The sequence below is a fragment of the Corythoichthys intestinalis genome, chromosome 2, assembly GCF_030265065.1.
Source record: "Corythoichthys intestinalis isolate RoL2023-P3 chromosome 2, ASM3026506v1, whole genome shotgun sequence".
Classification (NCBI taxonomy): Eukaryota; Metazoa; Chordata; class Actinopteri; order Syngnathiformes; family Syngnathidae; genus Corythoichthys; species Corythoichthys intestinalis.
The window spans coordinates 34,737,529-34,752,301 of NC_080396.1; the positions used below are offsets into that span (position 1 = coordinate 34,737,529).

The 14,773-nt window shown below is 40.0% G+C and overlaps 1 protein-coding gene across 1 annotated transcript in view; it reads left to right on the plus strand.

The window, feature by feature from the left end:
• plxnd1 (plexin D1) overlaps positions 1 to 14,773 on the plus strand; it is a 163,251-nt gene that overhangs the window by 40,444 nt on the left and 108,034 nt on the right. Inside the window, exons 5-7 of the mRNA XM_057817204.1 lie at positions 2,882 to 3,011; positions 8,660 to 8,837; positions 11,644 to 11,752. Of these exons, the coding sequence (XP_057673187.1) occupies positions 2,882 to 3,011; positions 8,660 to 8,837; positions 11,644 to 11,752 (417 nt within the window). The remainder of the gene's footprint in view (positions 1 to 2,881; positions 3,012 to 8,659; positions 8,838 to 11,643; positions 11,753 to 14,773) is intronic.

Here is a 14,773-nt window from a genome sequence, read left to right on the forward strand (position 1 = left end):
AACATCCAATGTAAAATTTGACTCACCATTTGTTTCTACATCTGACGATATGCTTGAAATACGACTTAGGATCGCGGCGGTCCTCCTCCGTTTGCCAGTCTTTGTAGGTTAAGGTGAAAATTATTGTAACATCGCCAAAACATCGCCAGCTTCGCCAGGTTTTTTTTTCATCGATTTCAGAACTTGTGCAACACAACATGCCTGCTGTCCGCCGCAGCTGAACATAAAAAGTGAAAGTAAAAAGTCATCTCTCTCTCTAACATCAGCCACGTTTTGCGTACAGGTACACCACGCAAAACCCATCCACCACATTAGAACCGGATTCATTACATATTACAGGAATTATCATTATTGTTGTACTGTATTATTATTCAGATTTTTATAATTTATTTGTTTTGCTCTGTGTAATTGCCATTTGCATTAGTACCGGCAGTATTTATTAAGGATTTAGTGTAGGTTTTCGGGCTGTGGGACAAATTAATGGAATTATAATGTATTCTTATGGGCAAATCCTGCTCGACATACAACCATTCCTTCTTACAAACAAGGTCCTGGAACGAAGTAGCTTTGTATGTAGAGGTACCACTGGATTTTACTTTGTAAAACTTTCTTATACAAAACATTTGACATTTAACAATAAATAGGTCATTTTTTTTCCTGAAATGTTTCGACTTTACTTGTAGAGAATTACTTTTTTTGTTGTTGTATTATTTATCAAATTACACATTTACATGTAATTTTTAAAAATCATATCATGTTTCTGTTATTTGAGTTTCTCTACTGTTTTTCCGGTCATAATGCAATTTTGACCTTTTCACCACCATGAGGGTCTAACTGTGGATTGGTTGTAAACAATTTTTCTACCACACAACTGCCAGCCGAGGGCATTTATGCCCCATTTTTACCCAAATTTTTGACTCCACATGAGATGTTTCTGGGAAAAATGGCTGCATTTGGATGAAACCAACTCATGTTCTATTGCCGATTACTAAAAAACGGAAGAAGGTCAAAGAACAACGTACAGTATATTCTCTTATTTGATGGAGTCACTGTAAACATAATCATTAAAACACAATATTGTGTGACTTTAGAAATCAGGAAATAGAGTATGCTCTAAAATAGCTGGCAATCGGGAGGAGGCAGCTGTGAAGAATTAATAGTTAATAATTTAAAAATGGAACCCCTTTCTTTACTTTTCATTATTTATTTTTTTTATCAATATTTCGGCCCACTATTACTCATGTATTTTTCATTTTGATCAATATAGTTGTACTTGGAGAGCAGTTTATTTTTTGAGGGTGGCGTAAAAAGTTTGAGAAACACTGTACACATCTAAAAATGTGCATGTAATTCATTGTTCGACATTTTTGGAAGGAAGGCTCTAACAACAATATGCTATTGAAAGTTTAGTTTCTAATGCAATTTGAAAACAGACATATTGCTGCAAATGCAGTGATGTCAACTGCCTGTTCAAGCATGACTGTTGAGTTTGTGAAAACAGCACTTCCAATTTATGAGATTATTCATGCTGGGGGGATTTTTTTGTGGCTTTCAGAGCCACTTAGTGCTATTTTTAGCGCAGCGTCTGGCTGACCTCATGGCCATTCTCAGCCCCTCGCTTCCAGCGGGACGACAATCTTGACATTCGCTTTCTTCGCACACAAACGCTGAAGCATGCCGAGCAGACGCACATGTTCAAACAAAGATGGGGTGCTGTGCCATACTCAATACGCCCTGTTGTGGGTCAGATAAATAGAATCCCTTTGGTCTGGTCTATCCGAGGTGACTTTGTCACATTCATGAATGCTCACAGACGTGCATTGTGCAGCGCTGAGCGCGTGGACACGTCGCATCTGTGATACTGATACGGACAAACAGCGAAGGCTGGCTGCCTATCCATCAGTTTGAAGGACTCGTCTTTCCCGACTTCAATACTGGCAGGCAGTCTGCGTGATGGCAGTGCCCCTGGGATGGGTTGCCATAGCGATGTATGTGACCCAGAGTCAAGGTTGTTGCGGTGTGCCGCACCAAGTGACAGGTGAGCTACGAGCAGTACAGGAACACTTTCCGCACGAAAGATGGCAGTCGGGATCGGTGCGATGGCTGAGTTTGTCTCAATTAGCAGCGTCTGACATGCAGTGATGATGATTCACTTTTCAGATAGACAAGTTCAGCAACAGTGCGAAGGGGGAAATGGGCCTTTGGTCACATCGTTAAAGCTGCATGTGGTGGAAGGCAAAAAAGGATTTCGAAGAGCTGTTTCTCGGGAAAGCTTGAGAAAGTATTTTTAACAAGCAAGATTTGCATTTTAAGAAAACCAAATTCAAGCCACAACCAAAAAATTTTAAAGACCTAACTGAAGCATGAGCATTCACTGCCATACTCCCAGTTCAAATGAATAGGACACAGATCGCCATCTATCACCTTTAATGACTTAAAGATCTCTTTAATATATTACGCAATAACAAGCGGAGCTGTCCTCATCTGCCCTTTTGACACGCACCCAAACAGCCTCATGAGTACCTCTATTGTGTTTGCTGCGCTATCAAAAAATCATAAAAGCCCTAAACTTGAACCACAAAGTCGCTACATTTCTCAAAAAAAAAAAAAAAAAATCCACCTCTCTATGAAGCGTTCTCTTGCAGCGGGCGCTCCTTTTAAAAACATAGTATGTGTACCAGCCCTTAGTCTATTTAGTTTTAAGATCTTTGCAATCAAATGAAGTTAGAAACAAACCATCACAAAATAATTCACAAATTGTGAGTTAATTTCACCTGCAATCATTTTTGTTTTTAATCATACGGAAACGAATTTGAAGCAATTTTGCTTTTAGTATATTTTTGACCTTTCACCTTACCCTTTTGACCTTTGCTATGTCCAGGTGCAGCATACAGAAGGAGTGTGCCCAGGGACGATTGGCACGCTCTTGGATCGCCATGGGCGAAGGCCCCCAGCAGTGTCCCTCCATGACCCTAACACCCCCCGAGATCAGCATAGCTGCAGACATCAAGGTACGCGTTGGTGCCGATGCCCTTTTTCAATTCCAAAAATAGAAATCACCCTTCCACTATTGTTGCCCATCATGTTATGATTGAAATGGGAACAGGCTATTTAAACCTCAGCTACCCGACACCTTGCGCTGTTTGGTCGTCGTCTACATTAACAAACACCAAAGCTAAAGTCACCTCACGTCAGACGGAAAAAATTGTAGGATCGAGTGTAACATCAGCGACGAGTAAATACTGACCGTTCAACTGTTTTGTAACCCATCGCCTGAATTTAGCTGAGCAATTGTGTAGCTCGTGGCTGCAATGTGGCATTCATAAAAAGGCATAAAAGTATTTTAGCAAGGGAATAATTGCCAGTAAATATTTCCAGCATTCAATGTCAGCTTAGTCGCACATCACTTTTAATAATACAAAAGACCTTGAAGACAGGAAAAAATGGAGCAAACTGTGCATTAACTCATTTGCTGCCAGTGACGAATCCAATTCAGCAATGGTTCACTGCCAGCCCCTTCAAGTCAAAATCCGTTTAACATTACCACGTCAATGGCAATGAATTAGTTAACCTTTTGTAGAGCACTAATTTATCTCATTGGCTGCTATTGACGGCCTAGATGTTCAATTCATTTTGACCGGGAGCGGCTGGCAGAGAATGATTGCTGCCAAGTATCCAGTCAGAATGGACTGGACACCTAATGCCATCAATGGCACTGAAATACGAACATTCATAGCGAGTCCTCCAAGATTAAATGAATTAGACGTCTATTGTTGTCAATGGCAGTGAGTTAAATACTATTTTAAATTCAAACTACAACAACAACTATAGAGTGACTGTAGCCAGAGTGTATTTCTGCCTTCATTCATTTTAATTTTATTATTTATTTATTTATTTTTATGAACATTATACGTATATACAGTATGTGAGTATATGTTATATTTAGTTAAACTTTTACTTTTTTGTTTAAAAAATGTGTGTGTGTATCTACTCTATGTATGCATATGGTTAGTAATTTAAAGATTTTCCCTATGCATTTGCCCTATTAAAGGGTTAACCTCACCTATAGACCCCACTCACCAACGTCACACAATGACATGTCGCTGTATCCGGCCACCATATTGTTCATCATTGTTTATCCGTATTCTCAATGGTTTCGATTTGTCGTGCAATTTATAGTGCAATTCATGGCAGCCCCGGTGCTTTCAGACGCTGTAAACTCATTGGATGCGTTGCATAAAAGGCGTTATGTAGAAATGCTTCAGTCTATCTATTTGCCAGATCCATATTTGATGCCTTAATCGATATTTTTCGACCCGCTGTCTTCGCCGTCTCTGCCTGACATCTGCTACCCTGATATCTACAACTATCTTGTCCACAGAAACTCAGCCTATTCTCACGAAACTTTGAAAAACTTTAAGAGCAGCACTCTAAGCAACATTACCCCGTGTGACCCTTTTCTTCCAATTTTCTAAAATGGCGGCAATCAATTAAAAAAAAGTTGACTGCGATGGCCAACGCTTCAAGGATAGGTGGATATTGGACTATTTCTTCAATAAAATACGCAACAACTGTGTCTGCCTCATTTGCAAAGAGACAGTCGCTGTTTTCAAAGAGTTCGATGTGACGCGATATTACCAAACAAGACACGCTGACATGTACAACATTACAAGGAAGATACGCAGCGAGAAATTATAGCAACTTGAAGCTAGTTTAATTTCACAGCAGCAGTATTTCGCAAGAGCCTGAGTATCTAATAATAAAGCAAATGTGACACACAGAAGGGCTTGCTAAAATTTGTTTAAATATATTGTTCTACGTAAATCAGCCAAGGTAGCCCCCCACATTTTTACCACACCAAATCTGGCCCCCTTTGCAAAACGTTTGGACACCCCTGTTTAACTGATGATCTAGAGACGAGGCCAGCTTCTTTCACTTGGTACCAGCTAAATATTATTCAAAAAATAATGATGGCGGAAGAAATAAACATCTTGAATTTGAAACTGTATGTTGTCGGCGATTAGCCTCGCAATGATCTTAATTGTGGTTGTCAGCCCAAAACCCTCTGAATATATATTAAATGCATCTTACCAGATATAGAATGACTACTTCATAATCTGTGGTGATCGTTTGGTGCCCAGTTTTCTCGTCGAATTGCAGCAGTCCATCTCGCTCTCCTCTCCGGGTCTCTCGGAATACGGTAGAGCTTCAAGTCTCTCCATCTATCTTCTCTGTTACTACAACCAACCGCCACACACACCTTCACCATTTTGATTATTAATGTTAACGAGCAGAAAAACACGCCATAATAGGAGGAATTTGCGTAGCGGTAATGCGTAAACACGACGAGCTGACGGACAATATGGCGCGGAGGCGTGGTTGTGACGTCATGTGAGTGGGGTCTATAGAAAGTATGTCGCCACAAAAACAGGCCGGGCAATCAGAAGCAATAATCCAGGTTTTTCCTTCCACTTTCCAGACTAGAAGCACCTGATGTTGATAATTGAAGCTCAGCCCATGAGCACTTCCAAAGGTGAACACCCAAAATTAGAAGTCAGCGGAGAACAGAAGAGCAGGAATTTTCAGTCTACTAACAGGAATCTGCATATTTTCCTTTGCTACCATTCTGAAATGAATTGAAGCGCATAATAAGCTGACACTAGATGAAACACAAACTGAAAAGAAATATGAATTAAGGGCTGGGCAAGCTGATTTAGTTTGACATTTTCTCAGCTAAATCCATCATTTTACGCTTGAGCAATATGTTGTTAGAATTGGGAGCGGGGGGAAAAAATAGCAATGTTGTTATAGCGTGCATGACAAGAAAGCATGTCTTGGGTGCTGAATTCCAGCCGAGTACCTGCCGCATCATAACAATGTGGCAATTAGCTTGCTGAGCGTTTGTGCTGCTCTGATACATTTGACCCTTAATTACAGCCCATAATTAGACGTGGCTGAAAGATGACGTGTCATTAATTGCATCGTGGATTAGCTGCTTATGTGGGTCACTCAGGCCAGGCGCTACTACAACCTATGACAAAAATGATGAAATTTACCATTCTGGAACATTTAAATGTTTCATTTTGGAGGAGAAAAAAAGGGAAAATTATGAATCTTCTTGAAATGTTGAATCCTCAAACAAATAACCACATTTGGCTAATGAGCCAGCAGCAAACTATTTCACTGCTTTTTACGACAATCGATGTCAAATCCATTTAAAGCAGCCTCCCCAATCCCAAATGGATTAAACCGCTTTCACCGCCAGTGGCAGTGAATGAGTTAAACATGAGTGCTCACGCCTTGGAGAGCTGCTGCACTATGTGGATTTACATGACTCGTGGTTCTAACACAAGAGTTGAAGAAACAAAAGAGAGAATAAATAAAATACCTTGAAGAAGGTGAATAGAACTTTTTTTGTCTGTTTACTAGTGTCTAGAGTCTAAAGAGGGAAGCGCCCTAATAAACCAAAGTGGACCTTGAACGATCAAAAAAGTAAACCTTAAAGCATGCAAATTGAAGATAGAAAATGCATAATAAAACAAATGAGGTAGAAGCTGGCGTCCGTGTGTGTCAACTGTAAGAAACGGTGAATAGGAAATGGGATTTCCAATGGGAAAGTCAAACCAAAGCCATCCTTAAGACCTAAAAAGAAGGCAAAAAAACAGGCTACAGTGAGGTGAAAAGCAATCATGGACTGTGGATGACTGCAGGAAAGCGAGATTATTATGATGATGCAAGGGCGTAGGTTTGGTCTCAAAATTGGTATGGACGCTATAACAGCATAACCTGCATGGACACTTTTTGCTGGGGACGGGACCATATAAGACCAAACAGATTGGGTACATTTCTCAAAAATGACTGGTTCCTACATAAAAATGAAAAAAGTTAAAAAAAAAAATTCATAGGAAGAAAGTCATTTTTCAAAATGCTTGCTTCATATAAAGGAAATTTAGAGTGGTTGTGTTTTTGAAGTTGTTTTTTTTTTTTTGGGGGAGAGGGGGGTTAAAATGTGCATAGGCTGCAAATATATATATTTTTTAGAATGATATAGAAAATAAATACATTTTAATTAATTAATAAATGCACAAAATGCACAGTTGAATTAACATTAACAGAAGAAAACACAGGAAGACACCTCTCTAAGCAGCTATCTACTCGAGTTTTACTGGTTAGCAAGTTCACACAGTTTAATGTTATGCTAACTCTGATTCTGGTTGGACTTTTAGTAGCAAAATTAGTGGTGTGTTCCCCACCTCTACAACAATGACATCTTTTTACATTACTTACAGTGACTGCTGCTGGCCGGGGAAAAAAAAAAAAACTTCTAATATCCCTCCTCTTCAAAGGGGGCGGAAGAGGCGGCATACTGACATGCATTTCTGTCGGGATTATGTGAATGTGGGGGTTCTAGTCATCAGCCAATAGAACATGCGTATGAGGGGGGAAAAAATGGACCGGCACTACTAAATAGCAAGTGAAAAGGGGTAAACGTAAGTCTGAACATGATGAAAGCACTTCACTTAATAATGGTAGGGTCAGTTCTATCCTAATAACACATGGGAAGACAATCTAAATCACATTTATAGCTGAACTCATTGTATAATGCAAATAAGGTTGCTTAAAAGTTGGTGGGGACAATTTGAGCATCCTGAAAAGTTCTTACTGTTATGTCCCTAACGTCCCTATGCAAACCTACGCCCTTGTTATTATGATGAATGGCCGATCTGTGTTAGGCAAGGTTGCTGTGATGGAACTATCGAGATTTCCACAATTCATTCATTACATGGGCCTGCGTGTCAATTACAATAAATTGGTGAAGAAATTTTGGACACTTTTTGGTTTCCGTCCATTAAATGGCCTTGATATCGTTTCTCAAGATGAAAGACCAATAAGTGTGAAAAGATTCCTTGAAGAAAGACAAGGCCTGAAAATCTGGGTCTCCGTTTTCCATGAGTATTCTAAAAATGAACGCTCTTTTTCTCAGCAATTTTTTCCCTCTACTATCCCTGAAAAAATGCGACTGACCACAACATTTATTTCTTTTTTTAAATTATTTTATTTATTTTCTCTCTCAAATTAAATGTTGAACTGATCCAATAGCGCTGATTCCATCCTTTTTGTCCAGGGCTAATATTCCAGTGACTATCCGACAAACACACACACACCCCGTTGTGGCCACAGGAAGTCCAGCTCAAGGTTGTCTCCCCAAACAGGAAACAGCAGGCAGGAAGTCAGGGCTGTGGCCAGGAAATGATCAATGCCACTGAACAATAGAAAAGCTTTTTAAGATGTGTTAGCACATTTGGGACTACTTCTATTCCAATTCGTTGGAATTTTGGAATATATGGACTCGCACTTCCTCTCCGTCACCTGATTTTCCCCACATTGAAATCACTTTTCTAATTAGGTATTATATTTCTCATTATATCTGTCATATTTTATCACATAGACATGTTTAGGCTATGCTAAAACTGCAGAGTATAATTTTTTTGGTATTGTTTTGTTTGGTTAATTCTGATGTATTTATGGAAAATGTGACACGAGCACCAAGTTTCTCAATTGCTGGCAAATTTGTGTTGGGTCAAATTTCTGTTACCAAGTTGAAGAATGAAACAAACTCATACTTAAGAGCTTGGGCTCATATGTGTTTGTATGTCAGGACGTGGGGATCCTCATCAACGGCATCGTTCCCGATCTGGTTGGGTTTCGAGTGGAGTGCGAGTATGGGCCAGGCTTGTCGACGGCCGCCACCCTGCACTTAGGCCATGGGCCCGCTCAAATCCAGACGTGTCCCCTCCTTTCTCGGGAGAACTACAGACCCATCCTCCCAGGCGCAGGTGAGACGCGTGTCTGGTTGTCGATTTTATGTGCCGGAGGTGCGCGCCTGCAGCAATTATTGTCTTCGATATGGTGACATATGGGACAGATTGTCGATAGAGGTGAAACACAATATCCCCATTAAAGCTCTATTGGCACAGTGAAATTAACCTCCACAGGTACCATTTGGTGTACTCTTCCTCTTATAGTAGAACTTATGATAAAGGTGAACTTTCATTCCAATATAATATGTCATGTCTAGCGTTCCTATATAGTAACATCATTTTTGACTACTCACGACGAATCATGGAACGTTATCTGTCTTTACCATATTTTCCGGACAATAAAACACACTTTTTTCATAGTTGGCTAGGCCTGCAACTCATACTCAGGTGCGGCTTATATGTTTTTTTTCCCCCACACTGACTGCCACAAGAAGGATGCTCTAGGCATGCCCTTGACTTCCAGAGTTGGGAAATATATTCATAAGTGATATTGAAGATTAAGACTTTAATGGATTTAGTAGTGACGTTGAGAGTTTGTTAAACAATTGTTGTCGTTTAGGGCAAAATTATCAGAATAGCTGTTAATATGTTATGTTAACAGATGCCTATTTATCCTGTTCAGTTACGGACATTACAATACGCAATGAATAGGTTGCCGCTGAACCTTTCACCGCTAGTTTTAAATGGCCTTAATTAAAAAAAAATAAAAAAAAAATTAACATCTCTTTTGCACAGCGTGGCGGCTTTTATTTTGGTGTGGCGGTGCGCCACGATAATTAATATGTAGGGGAAACCCTGATGTTCTCCATTTTGTTATTGCTATCATGTACATTGGGGCAAATAAGTATTTATTCAACCACTAATTATGAAAGTTCTCCCACTTGAAAATATTAGAGAGGCCTGTAATTCCCAACATGGGTAAACCTCAACCATGAGAGAGAGAATATGGAGAAAAATAAACAAGAAAATCACATTGTATGATTTTTAAAGAATTTATTTGCAAATCATGGTGGAAAATAAATATTTGGTCAATTGTTATGTACCCTTTGTTGGCAATAATGGAGGCCAAACGTTTTCTGTAACTCTTCACAAGCTTTTCACACACTGTTGCTGGTATTTTGGCCCATTCCTCCATGCAGATCTCCTCTAGAGCAGTGATGTTTTGCGTCTGTCGTTGGGCAACACGGACTTTCAACTTCCTCCACAGATTTTCTATGGGGTTGAGATCTGGAGACTGGCTAGGCCACTCCAGGACTTTGAAATGGTTTATTGCCCTGGCTGTGTGTTTGGGATCATTGTCATGCTGAAAGACCCACCACGTCTCATCTTCAACGCCCTTGCTGATGGAAGGAGATTTTCACTCAAAATCTCTCGATACGTGGCCCCATTCATTCTTTCCTTTACACAGATCAGTCGTCCTGGTCCCTTTGTAGAAAAACAGCCCCAAAGCATGATGTTTCCACCTTATGCTTCACAGGGGGCATGGTGTTCTTCGGATGCAATGCGGTATTCTTTCTCCTCCAAACACAAGAACCTGTGTTTCTACCAAAAAGTTATATTTTGGTTTCATCTGACCATGAACACATTCTCCCAGTCCTCCTCTGGATCATCCAAATGCTCTCAAGCGAACCGCAGACGGGTCTGGACGTGTACTTTCTTCAGCAGGGGGACACGTCTGGCAGTGCAGGATTTGAGTCCCTGGCGGCGCATTGTGTTACTGATAGTAGCCTTTGTTACTGTGGTCCCAGCTCTCTGTCGGTCATTCACTAGGTCCCTCCGTGTGGTTCTGGGATTTCTGCTCACCGTTCTTGTTATCATTTTGACGCCACGGGGTGAGATCTTGCATGGAGCCCCAAATCGAGGGAGATTATCAGTGGTCTTGTATGTCTTCCATTTTCTAATAATTGCTCCTACAGTTGATTTCTTTACACCAAGCGTTTTACCTATTGCAGATTCAGTCTTCCCAGCCTAGTGCAGGTCTACAATTTGTCTCTGGTGTCCTTCGACAGCTCTTTAGTCTTGGCCATAGTGGAGTTTGGAGTGTGATTGACTAAGATTGTGGACAGGTGTCTTTTATACCGATAATGAGTTAAAACAGGTGCCATTAATACAGGTAACGAGTGGAGCTTCGTTAGACCTCGTTAGAAGATGTTAGACCTCTTTGACAGCCAGAAATCTTCCTTGTTTGTAGGTGACCAAATACTTATTTTCCACTCTAATTTGGGAAATAAATTCTTAAAAATCAAACAATGTGATTTTCTGTTTTTTTTTCTCCACATTCTGTCTCTCATGGTTGAGGTTTACCGATGTTGACAAGCCTCTCTAATCTTTTCAAGTAGGAGAACTTGCACAATTCGTGGTTGACTAAATACTTATTTGCCCCACTGTATACTGTTTGGTCTTGGCCTCTGTTAAAATAAATTTCCCTTCAAAAATGCGATTTATACTCCGGCGCAGTTCATTTAGGTTTTTTTCCTCCTCTTCATTGTGCATTTTTTGGATGATGCGACTTATACGCTGTTGCAGCTTATAGACCAAAAGTACGGTTTATTTTAGCATCTTCCAAGGAGACCGTGATTGCGCTACATGTAAAAAGTTTATTGTGTGTATGAGGACATCTTTACTTACATTCACTTCAATCTCAGAAGATATCCAAATGATTTCCCTAATATTTTGGATTCTATATGGATGTTCTTAACTTTTTGGAAGGTTGACTTTTTAAATCATGTTTAGTACTGCGACAGTAGAATCAACTTTGCAGGTGAAATTTTGGTTTATATATTGCCCTGGTGCATTGTTGGTCTACTTTTTATTTTGGCAGATCATCGTACGGCCTCTGTGACAATCAAAGTGAATGGCACATCTTTGGTGTCTGGAAACTTCATCATCTACGACTGTGAGAGGACTGGAGCAATAAATCCCAAAACCTCGTGAGTTTATCGTCACTTCTTTTCTTGGCTACCAAGAAGATCTTTATACGCCATACGGCTGTGGTTAGTGTTGTTTGTCAAAGGTAAATATTGACATGAAAACAGAGCCCACTAGGCCACGGCAGGAGACATCTGAATACACTATTATGGTCCATGAGTTGACTGCACAATACCTTCATCCAGTTTATTCTTTCCGTCGGACATGCACATATTTGATCTGGAACCAATGCACGAAATGTTTTGATTACAGACTTGCATGGGGAGCGTCTCTCCACATTTAAGAACACATTTGCGAGTCACAGATTATGCTTCTGCTGTGGACTTGTTCTGCTAATACACGCAATGTACATAGAGCTTAGTCTCGTTGCACATAAATTGGGTATGTTTGTTAAGTCCCTCCCATTTTTAAGCCTTTAACTTCAAATATATTTCTCGGTGATGTAAAAAGCACGGCACACTCATCATGTTCAACTTTTAATGGGTTTTGAATACCAATAATGTTAGGTGAGCATTTTTTGCACGGTAGCGGCAACAACTGCCAAGCCGTGCTTCTCCAAGTTGCCCTCAGCGGGCTCCCCTCACACCCACTTTGACTATTTTCTAGAATGATCTTTATTGTCATTTGTCGACAACAAAATGAACATTGTGAACAATGAAATTTGACATGGCACTCCAGTATAAACATATAGAATGATTTAAAAGAAAGAAAGAAAAAAAGGAACATATATACTCTATGTAGCAGTGGTTCTTAATCTTGATAAGAGCACTGAACCCCACAGGTTTCACATGTGCCTTCACTGAAATCTTCAGAATTAAATAATAAAGCAATTTTAAAACTGCTATAGCTAAGGTATAGCAAGGTAATATCAGAGTGAATTTCCATTCAAATGACTTCAAATTTCAAATATACCGTATTTAATCGAATATAAGTCGCACCTGAGTATAAATCGCACCAGCCACAAAATGCCCAACGAAGCGGAAAAAAACATATATAAGTCGCACCGGAGTATAAGTCACATTTTTGGGGGAAATTTACTTGACAAAATCCAACACATAGAACATATATGTCATCTTGAAAGGCAATTTAAAATAAAAATACAATAGAGAACAACATGCTGAATAAGTGTACAGTATGATAATGTTACATTATTGATGAACAATGAAATGTGAATGTACTGTCCTCACCAGGACGCTATGGCTCGGTCCTGGCTATACAGCGAGCTAAACTCTCAAATGACGATGTTGGACATCCGTATAATTTGCTGAATTTATTTTGGCTTTCGTTATGACACCATCATTTTAAGAGTGAAACTAAAAATAGAAATAATACAAATCAATTTCGTCCTCGATACCAAACAGGTTCGCGTCAACGTAAATAGATAATAATTAGCTGCTATTATAGCAATGACACAAACGGTTAGCATGCGTTCGCTAGCATTAGCACATCGTTCAAACAACCACACAACTGGCTCTAAGTGTCCAATCGCGGGTGGAAAACACACAACAACAGAAAAGATGATACACACAGGCGTTGCCTCTGTCGAGATATTTTACAAGCATAAACAATGAACGTAGGTTCGCAGCCGTGTTTTTCACTTTCTCGCTAACTCGCCCACTTGCTCAGAGTCCTCTTCTGACGTCTGAGCGCTCTTCTTCGCGTAAACAAGTGCGAGTGCGCCCCCACTTGGGCGTGAAAGCGACACAAACTAAAAGCATGCATTTCAATATGAAAAAGTCAATAATACAATTGAACACACATTGCCAAAGGCAGAACGCGAACGTGGCCGGTATGTTAATTTACTTGATAAAATCCAACACATAGAACAGATATGTCATCTTGAAAGGGAATTTAAAATAAAAATACAATAGAGAAGAACCTGCTGAATAAGTGTACAGTATGATAATGTTACATGGTGCATGAACAACGAAATGCAAACGTGGCCGGTATGTTAACGTAACATAACTATTAAGAGTTATTCAGATAACTATAGCATAAAGAACATTCAAACAAGTTTACCAAACCATCAGTGTCACTCCAAAACACCAAAACAACATGTGAAATGATATAATGTGTTAATAATTTCACACATAAGTCGCTCCTGAGTATAAGTCGCACCCCCAGCCAAACTATGAAAAAAAACTGCGACTTATAGTCCGAAAAATACGGTATTGCAAATAATTGTGCCTTTTGCTGTTGATTTTCACATTGGAAAATGACTTTTTTTGTTTGTTTGTTTTCATGTCCACATTCTCATTTTAGTGTTGCATCCTTGCATCACATACTATTTCTATAGTGTAAAACATGACCCAAATGTTTTTTTTTTCTTATACTTCCTCGTTCCAAGTACGGGTTAACCTTCCACTGAGCAAACCAGTTTCTCCTCCTATTAGAAAGAAAGCTAGCACTTGAAAGAAATGGGTCAAAGTCCAAAACTTAGTCTAAAACGACACTTTGCCTTGAGTCAGTGTACAAAAATAGGGCCCTGTGTGTTTTAACCTTCGCCGAGCCCCTTACTCACCGAACCCCTGGGGTTCAATCGAACCAAGGTTAGAAACCAGTGCTCTAGGGCTTATAAGTGAGTGATTATAGCTGGTATAGACTGAAATATGTTCAACAAGAGAAATAGTGCAATGCAACCATTCGTGCCTCAGTGGGTAAATAGCATTGTCACGTTCCCGTGCAGGGCTTCTTTTAGATTTGGCTCGCTCAAGAGTTCCCGGCGCAGGATCAAACGTGCGATTAATATGCTGTAACGCTAAGCCAAAGGAAATTGGATATGTATGTCTGGCCGCTCACACTGATGTTTGTTTTTGTCAAGAAGGTCGCTGGCTCACAGAGAGGGGTTTTTTCATATCTGGAGGCAATCCAGTCCAATGTCGGAGGATTCGCTTTATCTGATAGCCGTCGCGGCGGGCTGTGTTTTTGACTGAGGTGACGAGATTGAAACCACTTGGCCATGCGGTCTTTCTTTGCTTTTGGAAAATGCCACAAAGGTGCGAAACATGTCGCTCGCAGGTGGA